Raw genomic sequence first — 25,736 nt, forward strand, 5'->3', positions numbered from 1 at the left:
GAACTCAGAAAACATCCAGACAGCCTCCCCCTCCCATTTGTTGAGAACCCAGTGCTTTAGAAGATAAACTTTTGTGTTGCCCACATGTGTAGACAGGTGTGGTTGCTCTGGATCAGTGTCATTCCATTTAATTCGTTTAAATCTGCTTTGCCTTTTTTGCAGAATTTATTCATATGAATTTACATCGTCTCTCATTTTGTGAATCCTGTAGCTCCTTTCTTGTGCAATTTATTTAAAGTTACTTAAGAAAACTCCTCAAAAAGATGATGCATTAAACTCAAGTAAAGGGCACAACAGGAAAGGGGTGAAAATCTGTTTGCCTGGTCTAGCCTCATTTAATGTGCAGAGAGTTGTTTGCTTTGAAAGACCACCTTCTATTAACACTCACATTTCACTTTGTCTGCTCCAGCATTCAGAGTAATTTGTCTAGCTAGCTCTGGTAAAAAAAAAGAACATAAAAAAACCTTTTGTTTTGTTTAAACAGCATCAGGTAAGATTAATATACTGGAACAGACAAGTACATTAAAAAGAACTGAAAAGACACATTGGCTCAGTTGAAAGCGTTTAGGCAGGAAATGAAAAACGTACATTAACCTTCTGTTAACCAAACAGATTACACAGATGGTAAGTTATTTAAAGAAATGTCATCTCAACATTGTGATGGCTGCTACAGATCAATTCATATTGTAATCCACAAGAGCGGAGAATGTGATGACAGACAGGGCGTCATAGAGCAACACTGCCCTCTCGTGGTAAAACAGAAAAACTCGACAATAACACACGGGTCTATGGATGACTTTGCGGGTCGAAATAGTAATAATAAGCAATCGAAAGCTAGATCGTGAAAATAATGTACTAAGTTTTTTCAAGATGATTAATGAACCATTAGTACAATAATCAGGCTTAATTCTCTTCAACCAACAGGTGGCACTACAGTCATGCTTACCAGTTCAGGATGTCGACTGCATTACGTCATCGCTGTACACAGTGTATGTGAGCAAACATATCATGCACATCTGACCCTGAGTACAGAATGATATGATAAATGTTTACAAATTCTAACAAAAAAATGACAGGATTGAAAGTTAGCTGAGTATCATTCACTAAGAATTACAAAGAGTACAACAAATAACCTGTAGGATAACTAAATTGTTTGATCTGAATTTCTACTCTCTACTGAAGTCATAACATCCTTTATTTTTAAAACAATGAAAAACAATGCTACCTTTACAATCATGTGTGTATTATTTGACACTTGAAAAAAATCAAATAAAGATGGTTTCTAATGGGATGGACAAGATAGCCCTGGTTTGGGAGAACCAATTTGTGTTAAGTCAAATGAATGATGTGATGTATGATTTAAGAAGAATTAAGAAACAGAGAACAATCTTTAAATAAAATCAGTGTGTTTAATAAAACATTAATCAACTTGACAATAATTATCATCTAGAGCTCCACAGAGAAATACAGACGTGGTACCAGTTTCCCCCTTGCACACAGACATAGACACACGTGCATTGAACTCAGTTGAATTGAAGTGAGTTTTGGACGAAATTCTCCCTTATTTAATCTAGAACTAAAAAGTGATTAAAAAACAGACCTTTCAGATCATCTTTTGCATTCTGCCGGTAGGGTAAATGTGACACGTTTACACCAGTATTTATCAGACTACCAAGAGTAAAGAATGCTGATTGTCAAGAACACCCCAAAATCTATCTTCACTAATAAACAGCCACATTATGTTCTGTACGATTAGTAAAGATGTTACAAGACCAGCCGTGAGAATTAGCAGCACGATATGAGTCATTAAGGCAGAAGATTCAAGCTTATTTTTGTGCTTATTATCTACAGACAAAACGTACTGTATAATCATAAGAAAATGTTGTTCCGTGAAACAACCGTCCCACAAAGATAGCATGTTTTTGCAATAAGAAATACAGGGAATGAGTGTTGTATTGATATGAGATAAACAAGCACATTTACAACTTTCACATTTAAATGTGTCATGATGAATAATACACTACTGAAGTTACACACTGTCTTGATTCCTGCACAAATAAATGCACAACTGCATTCGTACACAATACATGCATAGACGTTCTTAACACATACAGGACTATTGTATCCAATTAGTCTAATAATTCTTCTATAGTGTTACGGATGTATTTCTTAAACTTGCTACATAGCTTTGCCACTATTGCATTGTCTCATTAATTGCTTTTTTTAAGTTATTTTGTCATATGGTATAATAATAACATTATGCAGATAACTACTTGATTGCTTTCTTGTTGCCTAATGGGCATATAGACAAAACACAAAGGAGCTATTTTTACAAGATACTTGTAGGCTACCTGTAAAACAAGGACTGAGACCAGTGTTGGGCAAGTTACTCTGAAAAAGTAATTTACTACTAGTTACTAATTACATATTCAACAGTGTAATTAGTTTACTGTACAAATTACTCTCTACGAAAAGTATTTAGTTACTTATTACGAATTACTTTCTATATCCTATATCAACCTTGATTAGTTAAGTGATTCAAGGATAGACATGAAACGGCTGTTTTAATTCATTCAAATAAATAATATTAAACTACATAAAGTAGTATTATTAACTGACCAAAGTATTACAAATGTGAGAATTATACATTAAAGCACGGATTTTAAAGTTAGACTTTGAATTTTAACACAAAGTATTTAGTTTAATTACATCAGAAGTAACTGTAATTAAATTATAGAAAAAAATTAGAGTAATCCCTTACTTTACTTTTTCAAAGGAAAAGTAATTTAATTACAGTAACTAATTACTTAGTAACTAGTTACACCCAACACTGACTGAGACACAACACAACATCTTTTAGATGTGCGTTACCATTTAAACACCCCCTTTTACGTTTAGGCTAAAAAACAGATTCTTTAAGTGCTGTTGTTGGTCATCCTGCATATAAATGGTTGTGCGGGTGTGCTTGACAGGGATAAAAGGTAGTTATTCAAATCTAACCACATTAAGATTATGTGATCAATAATCAATAATAAACCTGAAGCAGCAAGTGCTGCCACTTAATGTTGTGCTTGTCATTTGCTCGACACGCATCACAGCATCTCTAAAACTGTAAATGAAGAAAGACTTAAAGAGCAATGAATTCTGCTCTCACCTGAATGGCACAAACACATTAGCATGTGTTCTAACGGTTTCACCTGCTACGGTTCTATCTGCAACAACATTATATTTGGCAGTTGCTCACATGATCTCGCAGATTATGTCCAGTTACAGTCTCGGCAGACGTGGACTAGTAACAGTCGATGAGGAGCCAATGGGAGGCACAAATTTCAAAGCATGGATTAGTGTCATGCTCTTTACACTAATGGTCTGGATTCAAATAAAGAGTAGAATCAGGAGGTCCGCTCTCTGAACATTTAGTCTCTCATCTCTCTCTCACGAAAGAAAGACACTTATCTTATCTTCAGTATTCTACTTCTTCCATAACTTCCATAACCACTGTTCTGGGACCAGTAAGGATGAGGTTACTGACAGTCCTGTAGTCCAGATTGAGCACGTTCAGTCCATTAACTGACACCACAAACTGACGCACCTGTGGAGAAAAGCAGGACAGAATGTCCATAAAGATATAATGGTACTGATAAAGCACATAATGGAATATGGAGCAACCTTATGCACCACATAATAATAGTTACTATTTATAGATCACTCATCATATGTAAGCAAATATCATTGATCGTGTTAACTGCATGTACAAAAGGTCAGATTTCCTTCTTTCTTGTTAAATGGCAAGATTACATTACAAGAACATTAGTTGTTTCACATATTGAAAACTTAATCATTTTTGTAAAAATGTTTCACATGATATGAATTCTGTAGTCTTTAGTTCTTCCTGGAAAACCTTTTAACAACACCATCAGAAATGAGTCACAGTGTTTGTGTCACTGCTATCTACATCAAAGGATAATGAAGCATGTGATGGAGAGCCTAAGGAACAGTCTTCCATCATGATTTCTATGGGAATCTTAAGAAAATTATATCAAATAATATGTTTAAATAATGTTTTGATTTTTATATCTGTCCTATTTATTGTATTTAGCTATTATTATTGACCCACAGAACACAATGTAATGGAGATTATTTACAGGCTTAATTTTAGGTCTTGAATCCAAGATCCTAATTTATTGTAAATTCAAGTTCTCACTTGTCATTGTGTGATTGTAATTGACTACTGCCCTGATCCTTATCACGAAGCAACATTTGAGAAATGTTATCACAAAGCTCACCATTTTCTTATGCGTAAGTGTCAACATGTCCACATCACTTGTCATGATCTGAAATGTTTCTCATTCTTGACCCTGTGATAATGTAACAGTCTTAATCTCGGAGAGATGAGGTTGTCTTGACCTTGACAGTTAATTCCCAGGAAGCACACATACTGATAAAATGTGATTAAAATGTAGAAGGCATTGTAACTCACTTTGAATTAGAAGTGTTTGCCAAATGTAGATGTAACGTAATAATATGATGACATTTGACAGTTTCAGAGGTTTAAAAAACAATTCAAATTATGTTATTATTTACTCACCCATATACTGTTTGACTTTCTTTAGATGAACACAACTGAGGTCTGACTTTAAATCCCATCTTATATTTCCTATCTTATATATCCTTTTAAACATTGGCTTCTGGGTAATGGTCATTCACACATTCTCGAGATAAGAGTTCTGACGTGTGACTTCTGAACTCTTGCATAGACCGTTTCATCGGACATGCGCGCGCCTGCCTGTACCCCAGTTTGTGCCCCCAGTTGGCGGGACATTAGAGGTCATCGCGCATATAAAGCTCACAAATAATGCAACATGGGCACAAATCTCTTAAAACGTAGATGCGGATTCATTCACGGAGTAATTACTTACCAGGGAACACATTTTTAATAAAGTTCGAAAGAGTTATCGGAGGCTTGGTCGTTGTGACGTTGAAACCTTAAAGGTGTGCTGAACTGGCCGTTGTTATTCTTTTATACTGTTGTCTGAGGTCTACTTATGACGTTCGCGGGGTTTTTACATTCGAAAACATCAAAATCAATAAGTATAAGGCTATTTTTTACCCGGCCGGCTGGAGAAACGCTCGGTTTTATAGGCGTGCCGCATTGAAGACTTGGAAGTAAACGCCCACTGCTATGATTGTATAGCAGTTTGCGTAGAAAACTTAAGTTGGAGCCTTCTGTGAATTTGGTTAGACAGACACATAACGGACTTATTTGCGATGGCAAGTGTTACATTCCGGGAAATGAAAATATTGAAAAATATTTTCAAATCTCAAAGCTACAGTGATTTGAATATAAGGAGTTGGATTTGCTGTAAAAAATGATGTCTTTCTTTCAAACTGTACATACACACACAAAATTGTCAGTACACACATACAAACCACACTTTAACATCTATACTAACACATAAACACAGTTATAGCTGTACCTTTTGTTCGGTTTGCCTGCAGTGCTGTATAATATAGCAGAAACAGAAAAACTGAAATGCTCCATAGACTAAAATGGAGAAAATAGCATAAGCAAAAAGTAAATAGGTCACATTTGAAAATGTTGAATTTTCTTGAAATGTATTCATTTTTTGTCATTTTGAACCCTTTGCCAACCTAATCAAAGGATTTTTATATGGAATGTATGATTACGCTTGCATGGCAAAAAAAAAAAATTCAATGATGTTTCAATGAGGACATTTTTGTAATGGACCCGAGTGTAACAATTGTATGTACCTAGTTTAAAAAACATTTCTGAAAGCAAAAGATTCTAAAAAATTCCAATAAAAACACACAACTTTTGCAAAATTTATGATGTTTGCATAAACACAACCAAAACGACAAAGAAAACAAAATTGAAATGGACAAAAATGTCCAAAACAGCGTATGAGGGTTAAATAAGTCATCTGGCTGTGTTGAGTGAATGAGGTGCACAGATTAACATACTACACGAGTGATGGTCGAGGATTTGTCTGCGTCTGCACCTTATAAACACATAAACTTCATCTCCAGAGTTGCTGTGAGAGTTTATTTTACGAGCATTTAACCGTTAGAGTGAAGCTATCGTCAAGCACACACTAAAACTCAAGCGTCTTCCCGACGACCCGTCAAAATAAAAGTCCTTTTAACTTGAACACTCAGACGAAAAAATACTGTAGTATTTGCTAAAAGAAATTGTAGTACCCTTGAAGTAAATTGATAAACTGTGGTAAACACTGTAGTATACTATAGTAAGGTTCAAAAACACTATAGTATCTAGGAATTTTACTGCAGCTTACTATAGTAAATAACACTATAATGTACTACAGTAATTTATGTGGACAAATATACCTCTATTGTATAGTAAAAAAATGTATACGCAATTAAGATGGGCGTACCTGTCAGTACAATTGCTTTGGAACCTGATGTTCCAAATATGGTAATAAGCGTTACATTTCCGTCACACGCTTGCTGTATTTGACCTATCACTACGCACTGGTTAACTGGCCAATCATAGCACACCTCGCTTTTCAGAGCAATACGAGCTTTGTAAAGAATCCGCTCGTTTCAGAGAGGCGGGGCAAAGAGGAGATACAAACATGCACGGTGTGTGGAAAATACAACGTTTTTGAACCTTAAATCGTGTATACACATTGTATTACATCTAAAACAAACGATAATATTAATTTTAGCCGTGTCATATGACTCTTTAATTAAAATATAATACTTACCCAATTATATTACATTGTTTAAAATGTAATTATTTTTTCACAGAAAAGCTTTTCTTCCAAAATATCTTTTGTCTATTTTCCATAGATGTTCCTTTGGTTTGAACACTGTTCATTAGAACACAAAAAGATGACATCTGTCCGTGTATTTTAACAGGTGCAGAATTATGGCCCCAGCACAGAAGTCGTCTTAAAATAGTAACAGCAAACAAGATCTTTTGTAATGTGGATTGTGTAATCCAGGGGTGTTTCTTTAAAGCGGCATATAACCGTAATATTTCATTATTCCATTATTTACATCTGTTTGGATGGTAAATGAACACTTATGAACCAACCTTTGTGGACTTTATAACCGGTCAGTTACCAGTAAAAATTGTAACCACCAAGAAAAGAACATGGTCATACTACTGTCACTTCTTCCTACAGTATTCTTTCCTGTTAAACTAATACTGTACCTTCATTCCCACAGCTGCAGCCGGGCCCCCGGGGTCCACTGCCTGAATGTGACAGGGTTTACTTCCTCTCACCACAAACCCCCAGCCCACTGCATCTCCCATAATCTGCAAACACATACATATCCAACACATTAACACATTCAGTGCTAGATTCACTTCTGCTTACACTGTGCAAAGACTCAAGGGTAATTTCACTAATAGTTATAACACAAAATGTTGGCTTTTGGGTGAAATATTCCTTTAGGAAACATACTAACCTAAACTGAACGATGTCTTGTCTTCGTAAACTAAATGACAGCTGAAGACAACAAGTCTCAAATATTCTTGATTTCTTGATATGTATTCTTCTAATCTCTTCTTTGTTTTTCTGTTGATCTTGTGGGAGCAACAAATCCACATGCTTCTGAAGGAAAACTTCCTTTCGCTATTTTTAGTTTTGAACTTCTCCCCTCTAATGAATTCTCAGAACCAAACATAGTAAATTATGCTATTAGAGCTCGGCGTAGTGCGTTTGTGTTTGTGTGTGTACATGTTTGTGCACCTATTTAACATCGTTTGAGAACAAATCTGTCCACAGAAGTGAGCAAAAATCTGACAACATTGTTATTTGGGATGTCCTCACTTATAAAAAAGCGAAATGTTACATTTTTGGAATTTAAAAAAATAATGTACTTTTTTATGTTAGGGTTATGGTTAGTGTGAAGTAACAATAAATAACCGTATACAGTATATAAATCAAGTCTGTGGCATGTCTCTCAGTATTTGCATTTGAGTGTTTGTGTGTAACTTACTGTGAATGTCTTCTTTATGAAATGTCCACCAGGTGCCTGAAGTTCATCTGGGCTCACTTGTCTCTTCAGCACTGTAAATACAGTCAAGGCACAATTTTCAGACACTGCATCATTTCACTATTTCTCACGGTATAGAAGGATTATAAGTTACAACAACACAGAGACACTACTGTATGTACTATGTTACATAAAAAATGTGAGACACAGGTCCTGAAACAATTGTTGCTTTGAGAAGGGTAGAGAGAGAGAGATGTAATCAAGCTGTAATGGGGTTTGTTTTAATGAAATAATGGTGAGGTTGTGGCATCGCTGAGGTTCATTTAACACAGAAGAGGTTTTGAATAGCCTCATCTCTACATCAGTAAAGTGAAACAAAACCTAAATTGTTTGGTCACAGATGCACAAACGGACATTGTTATTAATTCCAAAACGGCATTATTCTTGCATGTGTGGTAACCAAACACATTTAATTGCTTGGATTAATAAAACCACACAAGATTATGACAAAGACCGTTTTGTCTAGCATTTTCGTAAGCACAGACTTCAACGTGTTAAATAAAATCTTAAATGAATGCAAAGAGTTGTGAAAATGGGAGTGGCATCATCTGCGTAAAGAGACAGCTCTTAAAGGGGCCGCGTTCTTAAACCTACTGCTGTGACTCCTGTCACTAATGTTAATCAAAGAACAAAAGAAAAGAGGAATTCAATGTGTTTTGTAGCTTTAAAGAGAATTATTCTGTATTTAATTTACAATTTAGCATTAAAAACTGTATTTGTGTTTGAGACTTCAATTCAATTTCTGTATATTTCCTACCTATTAGACATGATAGCTCTCAATTATATTTTTAAATGGCTATAATTAATGTTAAATAAAAAAATAATAATACATTTAATAGAAACATCAGTAACAGTACTAATATCAGAATGTTGGCTTTCATTCATAAAATGATGCTGTTAAAGAAATCTGTTGTTTCTACATTAATTAGAAGATTAAATGCGAAATTATTAGATTGTAAAAGTATATTTTAAAACATTAATGTTATGTGCGATTAATCACAGAAAAATGTGGCATAATCAGATTATTTTTTTTATCGATTGACCGCACTACTATAAACCCAGCGTTGGGTCAAAAAGGGACAAACCCAACCCATGGTTTGTAAATTAACATGTGATGGGTTGCTTAAACCCATAATGCTGGTTTTAACTAAAGTCTGCTTTCGGAAGTCGTGCCATTTGGTGACCATGTTAGCAATGCCTCCGGGCAGCTATTTACGTCATAGCAAGACAGTTTTCTGATGAACATATTTCTGAAATTTAGAAATATATAGCATATTTACGATCAATAATTAAACCTGACATGACCTGTACCATAAGGTTTGCTAAGCTTTAATAAAATTTTCCAGCAGCCACATTGAGCGTTGCATTTCTCCTCATTCATTGTAATGGCAGTGGTGCCATTGGCAGCATCTTGTTAATATCTATTATATTTGTTTTAACCCATCGTTGGGTCAAATATTAACATATTGGGTTTAACCCATTTAACCCCTCGGTAAGCTTTGTCCCTTTTTGATCTGACACTGGGTTGAAAATAAGCCAGTAGGCCTATTTGTACAGATCCAAAAACAACAAGCAAATGCTTTATCTATGTTTTAATCATCATTCTAAATCTAACCTGTACGAAGTCTTGGACAAAAACACAAAAAAAGAAGAACAAATGAAAAAAGAGCAAAGAGAGTTTTTGTTTGTTTAAAAGCCGATAGTCTGCTTTCTCATTTGATATACTGTATGTCCATATTCATAGAAGAAAATATTCTGGGGGCCATGAAAGGTTTGTGAACATTTTCAAAAAAGCTTGTGCTGACTGGAGACTATTGAAAACATACATTATGTGTGCATATAGGAAGAGAAAGGGCCTCTCCATTCCTTCTCTTCTCATGTCCTTCTATACATACCTAAATCCTTTCCACACAATAACACATCCTTTTCCAAACATTCAAACATTGAGCATCCGTCTCTCTTTACAGCTGTGAGAAGTCACAACGTGGCTATGGTGAACACTCTGTCAGTCATGACAATGGCAGGAGTGGATATATTCCCTAAATTTTCTGTGCATCGATGTGTCACACACAAAACCTTACAGTGTTTCTCTCAGTCGGTTTTTCACTTGTGTTTATTTTGTTGTCACTGATTATGGGAGGGCAGCTGAGACGTCACGGGATTGGTTGAGCAAAGCAACCAATTAGAGGCAGGCAACGGCAGTGCCAAACCAAGAGCATGCTCATCTCTTTACACACTTCTGTTTATTAACCAAATACTCACAGAAAAAAAACACACAATGTCTGGAAAAGCAGCCCCTTGCAACTCAACATGCACTGAGGTTCAATGCTCTGATGACAGATTGCATCTTGGGATTGATTTAGGATAAGAAGAGGTCAATGCTGATTTAAACAGTGGGCATCTTCGTACCGAAGTTTCAGTGAGATCAGTGAAGTGAGTCATGTGTTAGTATAGGTGTGGATTGCTTCATTGCAGTCATGCTCGGGGCTTGACTTGTATCACCATGGAGGCCAATGTTCTTGTTTGGTAGTGTGCGTTGTGTATAAAATGTTTTTCTGTCTCTCTGCCTGTTGGCTGTGCTCCTTGCCTTTCCTTAAGGGGATTGCGTGTTCCTGCCAGACCGTCTCTCACACACAGTCCGCGTGTACACACACCGCTTAAGGTACTCAACGGTTTATACACACACGCACACATGGGGAAGTGAGACAGTGTGGAAACAACAGATTGAGACACAGAAACACAGAAAATGTGCATAGTTAGTGAGTTATAACATGTGGCATTTATTTTTATCTTGGTATTTATAGAAAAAAATAGTCACTGGGCACTTGAAGTGAGCACTCAGAAAGCAGCAAGACTATAAGTCTTATACAATACACATCTGGAACACCCTACACTACCACTCTACAGCAGCAACAAACATTTTTTTTTATAACTCTTAAAGCTAAAGCTTCTTTGTGTCTTTATTGTGAACTTCTTCGGCAAAGAAGCAAAAACGTGACGACATCTTAGTTCTGTGTCAGCCACTGTAGTGCTTCTAAAGGGAGTGGCGATGGGTGGAGTGAGCCGTTGGTTGCAATTCACAACCTTACCACTAGATGCTGCTAAATGTCATACACTGGACCTTTAAAGGGATAGTTCACCAAAGAATGGAAATCGTTTAATCATTCCAAACCTGTTTGAGCTTCTTTTTTTCTGCAGAACACAAAAGAAGATATTTTATAGAGTGTTTAACCAAACATCACTGGCCCCCATTGACTTCCATTGTATGAACACAAAACATTTCTCAAAATATCTTCTTTTGTGTTCAATAGAAGAAAGAGTCATATACAGGTTTTGAACCACATGACAGAGGATAAATTATGACAAAATTTGTATTTTTGGGTAAACTATCCCTTTAAATTGTGTACACCTCGCTATGCCTTGTAAAACATAGGCCTGCAATAAAAAAGTTACAGTTCTTGCGTGTACAAGATCACTGTTCATCCAATCTAAGATAATTACCTCAAGGTTATAAAATGAATTGCAAGGACACGCCACCCAGCATCATATAATAATAAACTGCTAAATGACTTCCCTGGAAAGATCACTGGATAAACAATTCACTAACAGCCTTGTGGAAGGGCTCCTCTGTAAAAGATTCGGCTCAGCTCAGTCTGAAACAACCCTACGTGTAGCATCCTTCTCCTGCATTAGACTTCAAGGTTGAAAAAATGTCATTTGGAATTCGCCCATAATCCAAGATCAACACTTCAAAGTAACAAGGAGAATCTCTGTCAGGGAGCTAAAAAGTTCATGGGAAACAAATGATCCACGCCTCATAGAATTACATTCAACAAGCACAATTACAGTGGAGCAAGGCCAAGTAGAACAGGGGGGGAGCTAGCACATGTGGGTTTTATGACCTGAAAGCACACAAACACACAACCTCCCGACCCACCCATGGATGTTTGGAGAAACAGAGTAGACGTCTGAAACAGCTGCACAGCGTGTACTGTTCAAGAAACAGTCACGCATTATAAACAAACTTCAAGAAAGATACAACACTCTCCCTAGAAATTCACCATTGTGCAATTCTCAGGAGTTCAGGAAGTGCAGTGTCTGGTTTTCGACATGTCTCTTAAATCTGTGGTCAACTGCGGCTTGAGAAAAACCCAGTTTTTGTTTCCATAAAAAGTGGGGCCAGATTCTCTCTTTAGATTCAGAATTGTTTTCCTTTATGCCAACATCGTATCTACATTATTTGCCTATATTTATACAAAAATACATTACATTATGGACGATACAGTAATAGTTCATCCATGTCATTCAAAACTAGTATATGACTGTGGAACACAAGAGAAGATATTTTGAGAAATGTCTCAGTGGTTTTGTGTCCATACAATGGAAGCCAATGAGGACCAATGTTGTTTGGTTACCAACATTCTTCAAAAAATCTTCTTTTGTGTTCTGCAGACGAAAGAAAGTCATACAGGTTTGAAATGAGATGAATGTGAGTAAATAATGAAAGAATCTTTAATTTTGGGCGAACTATTCCTTTAAACATGTAATCATTTTTAAAACACAAATTAGAAAGCATTTATGGATTTGGCCCCTATGATCACAGACGCACGTGTTATCGTTGGGGGGGCTCTTACCAGACTTTGGGTTGCAGAGCACAGGGGGGCTGCTGCTGAGGGTGGGGCTGCTGCTATAGTAACCGATGCTGCCACAGCTGCTGCTCAAGCTGCTCCGCCTCACTGCAGTCACCAACTTGATCTCTTTAGTGGGGCTCACTGGAGAAATCGAGCGAAAAACAGAGAAGTGAGAGAAAGAGTTAAAGAACACTTCTGTCTTCTGAAAACAACATTCACACTCGATACGAGTGTCAGAGCAGTATAGATTGTGTTATGAGATGTAAACATCCCTCTAATGCATCAAATAACTGACATAACTGTCATACGAGAGTACACAGATACAGATCACAGTTCTCCTTTTGAAGCGATTAGAAAGCGGCACTATTTCAGAAACACGTGCTTACTGTGGTTGCATGAGGAAATACCACAGACCTCTACTGTTTTTATATAAAGCTAATTATAAATCTATATACATTCATAATATTCATAAAATCATCATAATTATGAATACTCTGAATTATGACACAACCTATACCTATAACCTATAGAGTTTCCCTTTATAATTCTTCACAGCAAATTGTGCTACTGGGTTTTAGACACCTATATCAAATCAATTTGATAAATTTATATATTTATAATTTACAGCGAATGAGCTTTGGCTTTGTGTAGATTTTAGTCTTGTGTACATTGAAACAAAAGCACAACACACACATACACACCATAGACTCGTGACAGAAAAGAGTTCTTATTTTATTCAGCTCTATGAAGAGGAACTGAGCAACCTGTCCCAAGACACTAGCTCATTTCCTCTGTTGAGTCATGATGCCGTCATACTGATTCAACAGCCTGGTACTGAAACTTGATCTAAACCAGGTTTACATTTACATACTATTCAATATGATAAAAGGCCTCAGTTTTATGCTCCGAGTAGGCTACTCTGAATAAAATCATGAAGCTATTCAAGTTGAAATCAAGCTGATCTGTATAAAGTACATGACTATGAATGTAATGTAAATACATAAAAACATATTTTTACTTATTAAATTTAGACTATAAAATTGACGGATTAATGCTCACAAACAGATCTAATGATCTGTGCAGAGAAGAAAATGCAACCTTACTTGTTTGAATTCAAGATGCTTATCCAAACACTGGTTAGCTCTCAAATTTTTTACGATGATCATAATCACATATATTAAAAATGGAAAGAAAGGCTTTCTAGACCGCACTCTTACACAATGTATCTGTGCTTTCTAGGTTGTCGTTTAAACTGATAGTTCACCCAAAATTGAAAATTTTCATCATTTACTCACCCTCTTGTCATTTCAAACCTGTATGACTTTCTTTCTTCCACAGAACGCAAAACCCCATTCACTTCTATTGTATGGACACAAAACCAATTCAAGTGAAGGGGGTCCAGTTTTTCTAAATATCTTTTTTTGTGTTCTACAGAAAAAGTCATGCAGGTTTGAAATGACAAAGGGTGAGTAAATGATGACATCATTTTAATTTTTTTGGTGAACTATCACTCTAATTTAGCAACTTCCTCAAAAAAAATCAATTTTATGTTGCAGTTTATCAACTCCATGTGCAGATCGTCCAGTTACTACAACACCAGTATCCAATATATCTAAAAATCAATAGCACAGTAGTACCAGTGCTCAGTATAACACACCCTGAGCGCACTGAAATCATTTGTGTGTTTATTTATTCTGTGGACTTCCTTCAAGACTGTAGACTAACCTGAAAGGAAGCTAGTGTTTCCCCCCTCGGAGGCCTGTTTGCGCAGACAGAAAGGGCTGTCGTGGTTCTCTGGGATGCTACGCCAGCGCTCGTTCAAGAGCTCCATCAATCGCCGCCGCCGACGAAAATTCATCCTGAACTGATAAAGCAGTCCGCCGTCCATAAAGTGATGCTTATTAGAAACTGAAGATGAATAGAAAAACGCATGAGAAGTTATATAAAAGTCATGAAAATGTTATATTAATAATTACATTTAAGATTTTAATAATGAAACTGGAAATGAATGCAAAATAGAACCTTCAAAGCCTTTTGTTGTTTTGTGCTTAAAACAAGAAAACCTGTTTAGTAAAGTCTAATTAAGTGTGTGCTTGTGTAGGAGGTACTGTACCATCTAAATCCCATCCCATAATCCTCCAAGTCATAGATAAAGGCAACACACACTGCCTGTGCACAGTGCCATGACTCATGTGACTCATGTTTCAAACATACAGCATTAACTTTCCATGTTTATTTCAACCTTTAGTGCTCTACTGTGCTATTACTACGCCACTAATAACAGGGCTGTTACAGCTTCAGCAACATTTTTACAGGCCGAATAAATTCAACATGCCATTTCTGCTTTCACTAATAGAAGTGCCACCTGGGGCTCGATGTGCACATGATTTTCCTTTTGCCTTTTTCAACACTCCATCACTCAAACATTTTCCAGGCCATATTTCAACACTTTAAAAAGGGGACCACAATAAAAAGGCAAAATAAAAGAGGAGATATGCTTTGGAGAGTAACGCAAAGTTCATGTGTATGTATTGTTGTTCGAAAGAATGCAGATACTGCAGATATGTGTGGGAGATCTGGGCTGCCTCATGGATTCCTCTGTGGGCTGACACACTTGCCCATTTTCCTACTATCACAACAGCTCGTCCTGCAGAGACAGACATATTACGACTTTCTGAATAAAATCTGGCCCACTTTTACGTTTTTGTAGGCAAAAAATCCAATTAGACAAGAAGAGGATGTCAGACCATCAAGTAAAGCAATTAATTGTTATTTTCTATCTGATTGGGCAAAGACCAAAGTCTCCAACAATCTCTTTTGTTTCTATAACATTTTATGCTAAATTATGCTAACATTAATTTAGCATTTAATCCACAATAATGGTATATGTTGTTTAATCACAGCTCAGTCCCAAAAACATTGCAATACTGTGTGCCCCCCACACACAAATTGGCTTGTGGACATACAGTCACGTTCAACCCACAAGCAAAAGCAAGAAAGCCAGAGACGTTTTGTTTGGTTTTGGGTTCTAGACGGTTCTCTACCCTGACAGGGGGAATGAGTTCACAGGCTTGTGCGAGCAGCACCCTTGCCCTATATCACGCATATTTATCATGATTCATAACTGTGCACGGCGACCTTGGCTGTAAAACCATGACAACAGATTTACACACTTTACTCCACACTCACTATTAATTACGCAACTTAGCAGAGGGCCACTGACAGCTATACGGCTGAGGGGCGAGTAGCAAAAATATCGGCTCTTCTGCTTTCATCGTTTACTGTTATTTGCCCGTAGGCAAGACCAAAGGAATTCACCTTTCCAGTTTTGTCATTGTGTTGGTTTAAAGCAGCAGATTTCCCAGCATGCCCCAATGAATCAGCACATGTGCTGTGGCGTTGATTGACTGGATTCAAATACAGCAGCCAAATTCAAGTTGAGGCAAAAGCTTCATTCAGTTTCTGTGTGGTTTTTATGTAATATCTGTATATCTATCATGAACCGAGCAAAGTTAAAGGGATACTCTACCCAACAATGACAATTCTGTCATGAATTACTCACCCTTAAGTTGTTCCAAATCTGTATACATTACTTTGTTCTGCTGAACACAAAGAAAGATATTTGGAAAAATGTTAGCAACTGACATTTCTGGGACATCCTAGACTACCATAGTAGGAAAAAATTAAGTATAACTTTTTTGTTCTGTTGAACACAAAATAATATATTTGGAGGAATTTAGGAGAAGCAAACAGTTCTAGGGCACCTTTGACTACCATATACATTTTTTCTACTATGGTAGTCAATGATGAAGTCCCAGAAATGTCAGTTGCTAACATTTTTCTAAATATGTGTCTTTGTGTTCAACAGAACAAAGAAATGTATGCGGGTCTGGAACAACTTATGGGGAGTAGTTCATGACAGAATTTTCATTTTTGGGTGGAGTATTCCTTTAAACCACTAAAATGTATCACAGATGCATTTGAGAATTAGTGTAAAAGTGCCAGTGATGCATTTAAGAAAAATATTCAGTTAATTGTTGTTGTTTAACAGTGTATAAGAATTTAAAGTGCATAAATATATATATAATTAAATAATAGCATAAATGTTAAATCAATATCAAACATGCAAAAGTGTGTTATTGCCATAGTTTATAAGATCAGCAGATTGTGCGTAGTAAGCAGAAATCAGACAGGAAAGGTACAGGTCAAGCAGAGACTCTACACTGAATCCTTCAACAGAGCCAACAGGGCACTTATTGTGCTTGTGTGCATGTGACTATTTGTGTGTATCATGACTGAAGGGTTCAGCTATGTTCTATAGTAGTCTTGTATGTGTGTGTGAAAGCCTCTATTTGTGTGCATTATGTATGTGAAGCCTTGTGTGTTCTAGTGTGTGTCACGCTGTGTTTTGGCCAGACACAGAGAGGATCAATTTTGCTGTTGCCTGGTTAAAGGCATGTCCATCTGTTGCTGACCATCAAAGATGCTTTTCTCTATTTAGATCACAGTTCTGATATTGTTAACAGTAATACAGTGTACTGTAGGGTACATGCATGTAGTGTCAGTGTAGTGCAAGATTTACTTAGTGTTAAATACTATAAAAGTAAACCATTAAAATCTAGTTTAAATTATAATACTTTAGAACAGGGATGTCTAATCCTGCTTTTGGAGGCCCGCTGCCCATGACTTTTTCATTCCAAGACACCATGATAAAATTAGGGCTGTGTATTGGCAAGTGCCTCCCGATACAATACATATCACGATAGATGGGTCACGATACAATATATTGCCATGTATTTCGATACGATACACATTTGCGATATATTGCAATACTTTAAATAGAAAAAGTAAAAAGTAGAGCTAGAAATACAACATGCTGTGCACCACCGGGGGATTTCTGTAAGGATAAGTGTAAAAACATCCCTTACATCTGCAGAGTGGCCATGATGTGCGATGCATGGACCAATAGATCAGAGGTTTGGGTTCTCAAACTGTGGATTGCGCCCCTCAAGTGGGTAGCACAGGGGAATAAGGTGGCTCACGCAAGTCACTTGGCTGTTGTGATGCATTACAGTTAAAACAATGAACATGGGCAGTATAAAACCCCTGATTCATCCATGCTGTAAATGTGCTGGTGTCACATCCGTGAAAGCACAATAAATGTCATTGTTACTTTTCTTAATAAACTTTTTGTCTAATGCACTGCAGTAGCCAAGTGACTTGTGTCATGACTTGCGAAGCTTACAAACAGCATTATTTTATATAACTCATTATTACTCCAAAGCACACCCACACATCAGCTGTGCGCTCGAAGCGTGCTTATATTTGTCGCCATGCTCGCTTCCCCTTACTTTTGGCCATATGTATATGACATGATTTAAAAAAAAATTATCGATAGTAGAGGTAGAGGTATAGTTACATGCATCGCTATTTTTGCACAGCCCTAGATAAAATGTTAAAATAGTACTGAAGATTTTGAGATGCTGCTTGGGTTTGTTTAGAGTTGGGGGTAAACTCTCCAGGACAGTGTCCCTACTGGAGCAAGACTCTCCCCTTTTGCTTTAGGACCCCAGGTGTAGGATGGGTTTCTGGCTGTGTGCTCACCATGCTGAATGATGCCATGCTCCAGAAGTCTGCGTCCTAACTGCTCAGTCTCCTCCCTCGTGTCCGTTTCACCCTCCTGCAGCAGCCAGTCTATAAACTCTGACGCCACTAGCGTCCGCTCGTAGGTCACCCCGTCCTCATCACGTGCTTGTAACAGGGAGTTTTCAGTGTTCATCAACCTGAGGTGGTTGAGAGAGTGTGTCCATTAACCTGTAAAATGCCTCTTATATAATGCAATCAGGACCATGACATCATAAACCTCACAACCGCACTACATCGAACAAAAAAAAGCAGCAGGACTTTCAAGAAATGCAACATTCTTCACTGTTCAAATGCGGCAGGTGCTGACAGGTAAAAATCAACACCCTTTTACGCACTGCAGCGCATTTACAGAGACAAAGGGTCATAATACAACCTTGGCTATACAGGTTAGATAGACGGACAGACGTCATTAAAGGAAAAGTTCTGTCAAAAATGACCATTCTTTTATCATTTACTCACCCTCGTGTTATTCCAAACTTGTATGACTTACTTTCATGTGCAGAACTCAAAAGAAGATACTGTATTTTGAAGAATGTTGGTAACAAACAAAACTGGCCCCATTGACTTCCATTTATGGACACAGAACCAGTGAGACATTTCTTAAAATATCTTCTTTTGTGTTCCACAGAAGAAAGAGTCATATACAGGTTTTGCATGAATAATAGATGACAGAATTTTCATTTTAGGTGAACTATTCCTTTACGGGACAACACTTTCATTAGCTGACCACCATGTGCATTTTAGAACAGATGCAATTTGTGATGGAAGCACGTGCACAGTTTTACACGACTATCTTTATAACAGGTTGAACATCTTGAAGAAAAGAGGTAATGTTGCAAACATCCAAATGGGTCAAGCGAGAGTGCACGGCTCCCTATCAGTCAATGTCCATATACAGGAACGCAAGTCTCAGAATGACATGTTTGCCATGTACACATATAATTCTTGTGCCTTGCAAGGCAAACTGTGATATCAAACTCTGCAGTTGAGCAACTATTTAATAATGACTGACCTTGGCAAAAACAAAGATATCCAACTCTGTCCTAGTTTCAAGTCCCTTACTATTTTTGGTCACCACTGTAACTGTAGCTTTTGGTTTGCTAGTAAACCATATCATGCTACAAAAATTAAAGCCACAGGTTTGGTTGTGACATGTTAGCCAATGTTTTCATATAATTCGTTGCTTTGCATTTTAAGCTTCAAGAGTGTGATTTTTTATAAAGCATTATGGCCATTAGAAATGCTAAATACAGATGTGGTTTGCATGCATTACGTTGCTCAGTACAACAGCACTATATAATACATTCACAGATCTCTTTTAATGACAGTAATGTGTTCTGTACGGAAGTCTTTGTGTAAAGTGAACCAAATGCTAATTTGATCTTAAAGACCTTCATTAGGACAAGTATGCATCAAAGCAAGAAGCTCTTAAAGTGCCCACTGGAGAAAACCACTGTTTGCTTCATGTTTTTGTTTTACACTCATGGTTTTTGTAATCCAAGCCCAAAGTGTACTGTAAATAAATTGCACGCTAGCACGCAGAGATTTTTTTTCTCAATCTCCACTATATGCTTAGAAACCAGGAGGACAAAAAACAGGGAGGTTAACAATAGCAAGGTGTACAGCAGTTCACAATGACTAATCACGGTTGCATAGCGACAAATCACAAAACATTCCAGGTCCTCTGCTCATGTTGTTCCTGAGGCACAGTCCGAATGATACTCCACATACTCTTTGAAACTATTCATATTTTTATGCTCTGTCAGCAGATAATGGGAAGCGAACTCAACACCAGCAAAATCTGCAAATACCGACCACAGGCATAGCTGGTGATTGCATAAAAGCACACGGGTGGTTGGTGTGACAGATGTCCCACTGGACTTCATCTTCCTGTTATGCAAGAGGGTGGCCTGCAGAGCAAGGCGTCTACAGCACAGCAGGACAGAGAGCGGCATATTGACCCCTCTCCTTCATCCTGGTCTTAATTGAAGTGCAAACACATGCAGAAACCGCTCTGGAGCAATAGCGTGGTGGGTAAACACGGTCATTTGTGGCACAGATTGGCCTTGTTTTAACATAACGTTGCTGTCCTTCTGAAACCTTGTATCTCTATATTTTGTGATATTTATTTTTTGTCATAAATCAAAATTATTATGTTTGTCACTGGCTTTTGTAAATATTTAACCACAAAAAAAGTAAAAAGCTTGTCAACTTTGACAACACAATATTTGATCATTTAAAAAGTGCAGTGTTTTTTTTCCATTTCCTGAAAAACAGCGAAATCTGACATCCGAAATTTCGGAAGGACACCGACAATATGTTAAATTAAAAAGTAAGAAAAACATGCACCAAATGATTGATTTTCATGAGGCATAATAATTTAAGTTAAGGGCATTACATAATAATTACATTTTTTATATCAATATATTTGATTAATTACTAAATGACACAGCTAATGATCAATTAAAACAAATGACTGCTTTTAAAGGTTGGGTTGGTACTAACAGTCAGGACGTGTTTAAATTATTAAACTGGTTAATCTTACTCTGAAAAAGGTGATCTTTAATGCATTAATAGACCTTCTTAAAATCTCATTCTGCAAGCAAGAAAAAAATATGTGGATAACTACCTACAAAAATCTACTAAACCAAATAATTTTTCATTCAAAACTTTTAGTTTTGCTAAATTTGCAAATCAGCAGTTCATTCAGTCGGAAGATGATTGTGTGCAGACCTACATTAACAGGCAAACACTTGCAGGTAAATATCTACTTCTAAATGGATCCAGCTGTAACAAAGCACGCTCAATCTGCTTAAAGATCTCTGTTTCTATGGATACTGTTCATTAACCGAACAGCTTCCAAATGTTCACAATCAATATGTACAGACTTGTGTGACACATGACCACATGAGTTTTGGTGGTACATGTCAGTAGGAAAAACACATTTAATGGAAAAGAAAAAACGCAATCATTTCAATCTTACTTTTCATATATACGTTGGCCTCTCATGAAAACTTTGGCTTCATTATCGAGTGGAAAGGTTCCATCATCTTTCCTGAAACGGTAGAACAGCTTCATATCTTTGAACTCCTTGTGCTCATCACAAACTGTGAAGACAAACAAATTCAAAAGAGGCATGTTGTGGATTAAGTGAAGCTCATGTGAACAATATATTGCACCACACAGGAAAAAATAGCAACAAGTGTATAGACTATGGATAGGAATAGTTTTTTGGGGTAGTGTAAAAGTGTAGCCTTTGTTTACAAACTATTAAAGGAATAATTCATTTAAAAATAATGATTCTGTCATCGTTTACTCACAATCATGTTTTTTCAAAACACATCTTTTTTCCATAGGACACAAAGGGTGAAAAACTGCTGTTTTTAATATAATGACAGTGAAGTGGGAGCTAATTTACAAACTTACAAAAAGAACAAAAGAATCAAACTATCCTGAAGCCATATTATATTGTTGTGTATTGAAAGTTTTTACTTTTTTCTGTCATTTTTAACAGCCCCAGTTTCCATACGCTTTAATTTCACTGTATGGCCAGTGGCCAATGTATTCTTTAAAAATGGCATCTTTGTTGTCCACACAAGAAAGGAAGCCCATTTTTAGGGGAAACCGATCCTTTACGGTAATATTCTGGTGTACAGATACAGGACTGATCGAATTTTATATGTGGTACTAGTCCGGAAAGAGACATGTCAGCCCTGTGTGTGATATTGTGGACACACCTACCATGGTGAATGATGCTCTGGTCGAGAAGTTTCTGCATGATCTTGATGGCCGTTTCTCTTTCAGATGCTTCTTTGTGCTCAATCAGCCAATCAATAATCTCCTTGGCCACAAAGCAGTTTGGGTAGGTGCGGAGATGATGCCGCCTGTCTTTGATCACTTTACCCTCATGGAGTCGCAGCCTGGAAAACAGCGCGTTCAGATGAATCAGATGAGATACCAATCTTTTCCAACCTCCATCCAGCCACCTGTTTCAACTGACTGCCTTTAAAACAAGACATCACAACCTACATTTGAACAATGACCACTATACCTACATTTCTGGAGCTATATTTTTTCTGGGTCAACTCTAAACTTGATCAGTATCTTCTTAAAAATACAGGTAGTGCAAAGAACAGATACAGAAGTCAGCAGTTATATTTGGATCCTTTGTACTTTTTAGTTCATGCAGATAAATTCTAGGCTTCTTAATATTGTGATGTTTTTAAGCTGAATTCAGCAAATATAAACTAGTTTCAAATGCCAACATGTGCCAATGATGTATTTACATCTTCAAATTCTTATTGCCGTCACTGAATGTGAACATCTACTTCTCATCATAACTACGTTGTTCGATATTACGCAATAGTCTTGTTGCACCCTACACTTAATCCTCAAATTTAGATTAAGGCGTTTACGACCAGCTGTGCCAAACCTTGCTTACTTTTATGCCTTCTCTTTATAACACTGTAAACCTCAATTGGTGTAAAGAGCAACAGTTTCACAAGGTTGTTCAAGCAAAGCAAACAACAGACACTACAGTAAGTCAAGAATAGAAAGTAAACCAGACGTTTTGGCAAATGTTACTCACTCCAAAACTGCCAGCAGAAGCCTCCATCATATCTTGTCCTAACACTCACAGGCAATGCATTTCAAATTGGATTATCAGCAACAAGCAGTCATACAGCCGTTAAAACACTGGCATGCGGCTAAACGCTGTGTAACAAAGACTCACATGACCGACCGTGACTGCAGGCAGTACAGAGCCAGTAGGTCACACCATTAAAGTGCACTTTAGCACTTTCTGACACTAAACAACAGAGCTATGTGACACTCATACCATGACATTACTATACAATAGCCTGAGTGAAATGAGTGAGGCCTGGTGGCTTCTCTTCAAATAGGCCCGAAAGTGAAATAACTGTCTGTTGTTAGTGTGCTACATCCTCTGTAAACCCCAACCGGACTGCCCAATACCTGCATTAGGTGCACTTGACACTTCTCTCTGTTACTGATAACTGATTATACAAACCTGAGTCAGCTGTAACATGGAAAGTGTTAAGGAGTGATACCTGCAATCGCCAGATAAAACTGGTTTACTGGGACCTATAGTAGTATTGTAGTAGTGATATTTGAGCACAGAAGTCATTGGAATCTTTTATTGATGTAATAGATAAAAAAATAGTACAATATCTTCAACAGGCAAATTGAAGTAATCTGCCTGCTTTAGAAGCTAGATTGTAATGTTATAAGCAGTGTTCTGAATTGATGCTCTTCATGAGCAAAGCCATAAAATGAAACGTTTGAGCATATATGACGTTAGAACGTCAATGTAAAAAGTCTCCTGTAAAACTTATATGAAAAGACGATATTATAACGTTTAGTTGAAAGCCTGTGAAGCAGGAATCAAACATTGTGATACTCTATGCTAAATCAAATAGATGTCTCTCTATCCAAACAAATGAAGAAATTAAAAGTTGAAGATTTTACCTGTGATAAAACAACTCATACAGGACCAAAACAATACAGCTGGAATCAAAGTCAAGCCTGGAAAATGACATCATAGACTTTTAATAGCATTTTGGACTTTTAATGGGCCTTTGAATAGTAGCAATACAGATCAAAAGACAAGAAACTGAATAACGCATGTGGAAAGTTTGCTGGAAAAAGTCATCCAGAAATTGTATTGCAATTTAATGAGCCCCATGTGAGAAAGTGTCCACTGTCATTAACTCCAGGGGCTGGAAATCATCAAACCACATCGCATGCCATGATGCCTGTGTTAGTGTTTTGTTGAATAAAGACGTCAGTTTAAAAAAAGTTCAAAGTTGCTAAAAAATATTTGAGTACAAAGACAGCTGCAGTACTGTAATTTAGTCATCATTACTGAGCCATATCGACATTGTTTCACTCCATTAACTATCTACTGCAAACAGAGCAGCCCTCTGTGGGACAGAGAGGTGGCATAAAAATAGCCAAGTTCGCCACTTTACACATCACATTAATAAAGTTTTATTGCACATTAGCTCAAATAGATATGACACATATGAGGGGTTGGACATCTGCACTAAATATAGGCACGACGTCCTAAACTCAAACCCAAATATTGTCATTGAAGCGCCAGTTGTGCACAGACCGCTTTATTGTGCGGTCCTAAATAAATGCAGGGATTCGTTCAGATGTGGACTCGACGTTTTCGTTTATAATAATAAAAGCGATATAGCCGCGCGTCGCGTCTCTTGTGGTCTGGATAAGTGTCAAGCCACTCCTACCGTAACTGTTCTCCTGTAACGAGGACTTCGGCCATGCGCTCGAGCTCAGCCGCCTTCTTCTGCATGGTGTTCCCGATGCCGTCCATCACTGACAGCTGCGCGAAACACCAAACAATGCACGCATATGAGACACACAGATGAGATGTTTGAATGAAATGACAAACGCAGTTTGTATTGGGTGAACTGAACACGCCCCTCTTTAGACCACTGTATGTATGAGAGGGGCGCGACAAAATAAATATTTGACATTGACACTGGCCAGTCCATTGAAATGAATGAAAACAAGACGACGTTTCAACAACATGCGTAATGTATAATCTTCAATGTCCGTAAGAGCAAAAAAACCGAAGCATCATAAAGAAATGCTGTTTAGCTAACACAGTAAAGGCAATGTTTACCTCAAATGCAGAGTCTTCCCAACAACAATCCGAAATTGTGTATTTAGAGGGACTGCAGAAATGTCACTGAACGAGCATTATTCAGATGCTGAGAGCTCCGAACCACACGAAGTAATTTGTGTCTATTGTGTTTCATCAAGTGCCTAACGTACCGTACAGTACAGCCTATACATCCAATCATATGTCGAAATGCATGAACCGCGAAGCCTTTTCATAAATCACAGCAAATCTTCACAACCGCTAGGTTTGCAGGACAGACACCTGTCGATGGGTTTTTTCATGCCATTGAGGATTGTTTACTACGCGGCACTTAAAGCGCGTTACTGAACATTGCAGGGCAAGTACTTGACCGCACTCGTTGGGGGAGTTCACCACGAGGGGCGGAGCCTGGGGCCCATCATTTCACCATAAGACCCTCTCTTTAAAAGCAATGTCCAGCACACCCCTTTAAAGCTGTAATTTTGGACAAAAGCTGTAAACGTAACAGTGCATGTCAGTTCCTCATATCTGTAATATAATGTTAGATGTGTTGTCAGACGTCTTTTTATGTGACTGTGGCGTTCAGCCACTGTTTAATGTTGTTCTACAAGTTGTACTGATGTACCGTACTGTATTGTTAGGACTTGACTCTAGTGCTTCTGCATATAAGAATAAAAATGATCATACCTGTGCTAATCACGCGCTGTGTAAGTATTAAAAAACGTACCGCACTCAGCACAGACTGGTACGTTTTTGTGTACATTAGA

The 25,736-nt window shown here is 37.4% G+C and overlaps 1 protein-coding gene across 2 annotated transcripts; it reads right to left on the reverse strand.

Annotated features, from left to right (window-relative positions):
- Window positions 1-1,358: 1,358 nt before the first annotated feature.
- On the reverse strand, window positions 1,359-25,356 carry deptor (DEP domain containing MTOR-interacting protein). Of its 2 annotated transcripts, none has more exons than XM_057339993.1 (10): window positions 25,143-25,356; window positions 24,593-24,687; window positions 22,065-22,243; window positions 21,307-21,430; window positions 18,282-18,460; window positions 14,403-14,585; window positions 12,681-12,818; window positions 7,990-8,060; window positions 7,199-7,303; window positions 1,359-3,592 (listed from the first exon to the last, which is right to left on the reverse strand). In XM_057339993.1, exons 1-10 carry the CDS (start codon window positions 25,203-25,205, stop codon window positions 3,464-3,466), a joined length of 1,266 nt encoding a protein of 421 aa, XP_057195976.1. In that variant the 5' UTR covers window positions 25,206-25,356; the 3' UTR covers window positions 1,359-3,463. The 2 variants fall into 2 exon arrangements, with proteins under 2 accessions (XP_057195976.1, XP_057195978.1); XM_057339995.1 differs by having other exon boundaries at window positions 1,364-3,592; window positions 24,991-25,355.
- Between the last annotated feature and the right edge of the window lie 380 nt (window positions 25,357-25,736).

The sequence above is a fragment of the Triplophysa rosa genome, linkage group LG8 (assembly GCF_024868665.1).
Source record: "Triplophysa rosa linkage group LG8, Trosa_1v2, whole genome shotgun sequence".
NCBI lineage: Eukaryota > Metazoa > Chordata > Actinopteri > Cypriniformes > Nemacheilidae > Triplophysa > Triplophysa rosa.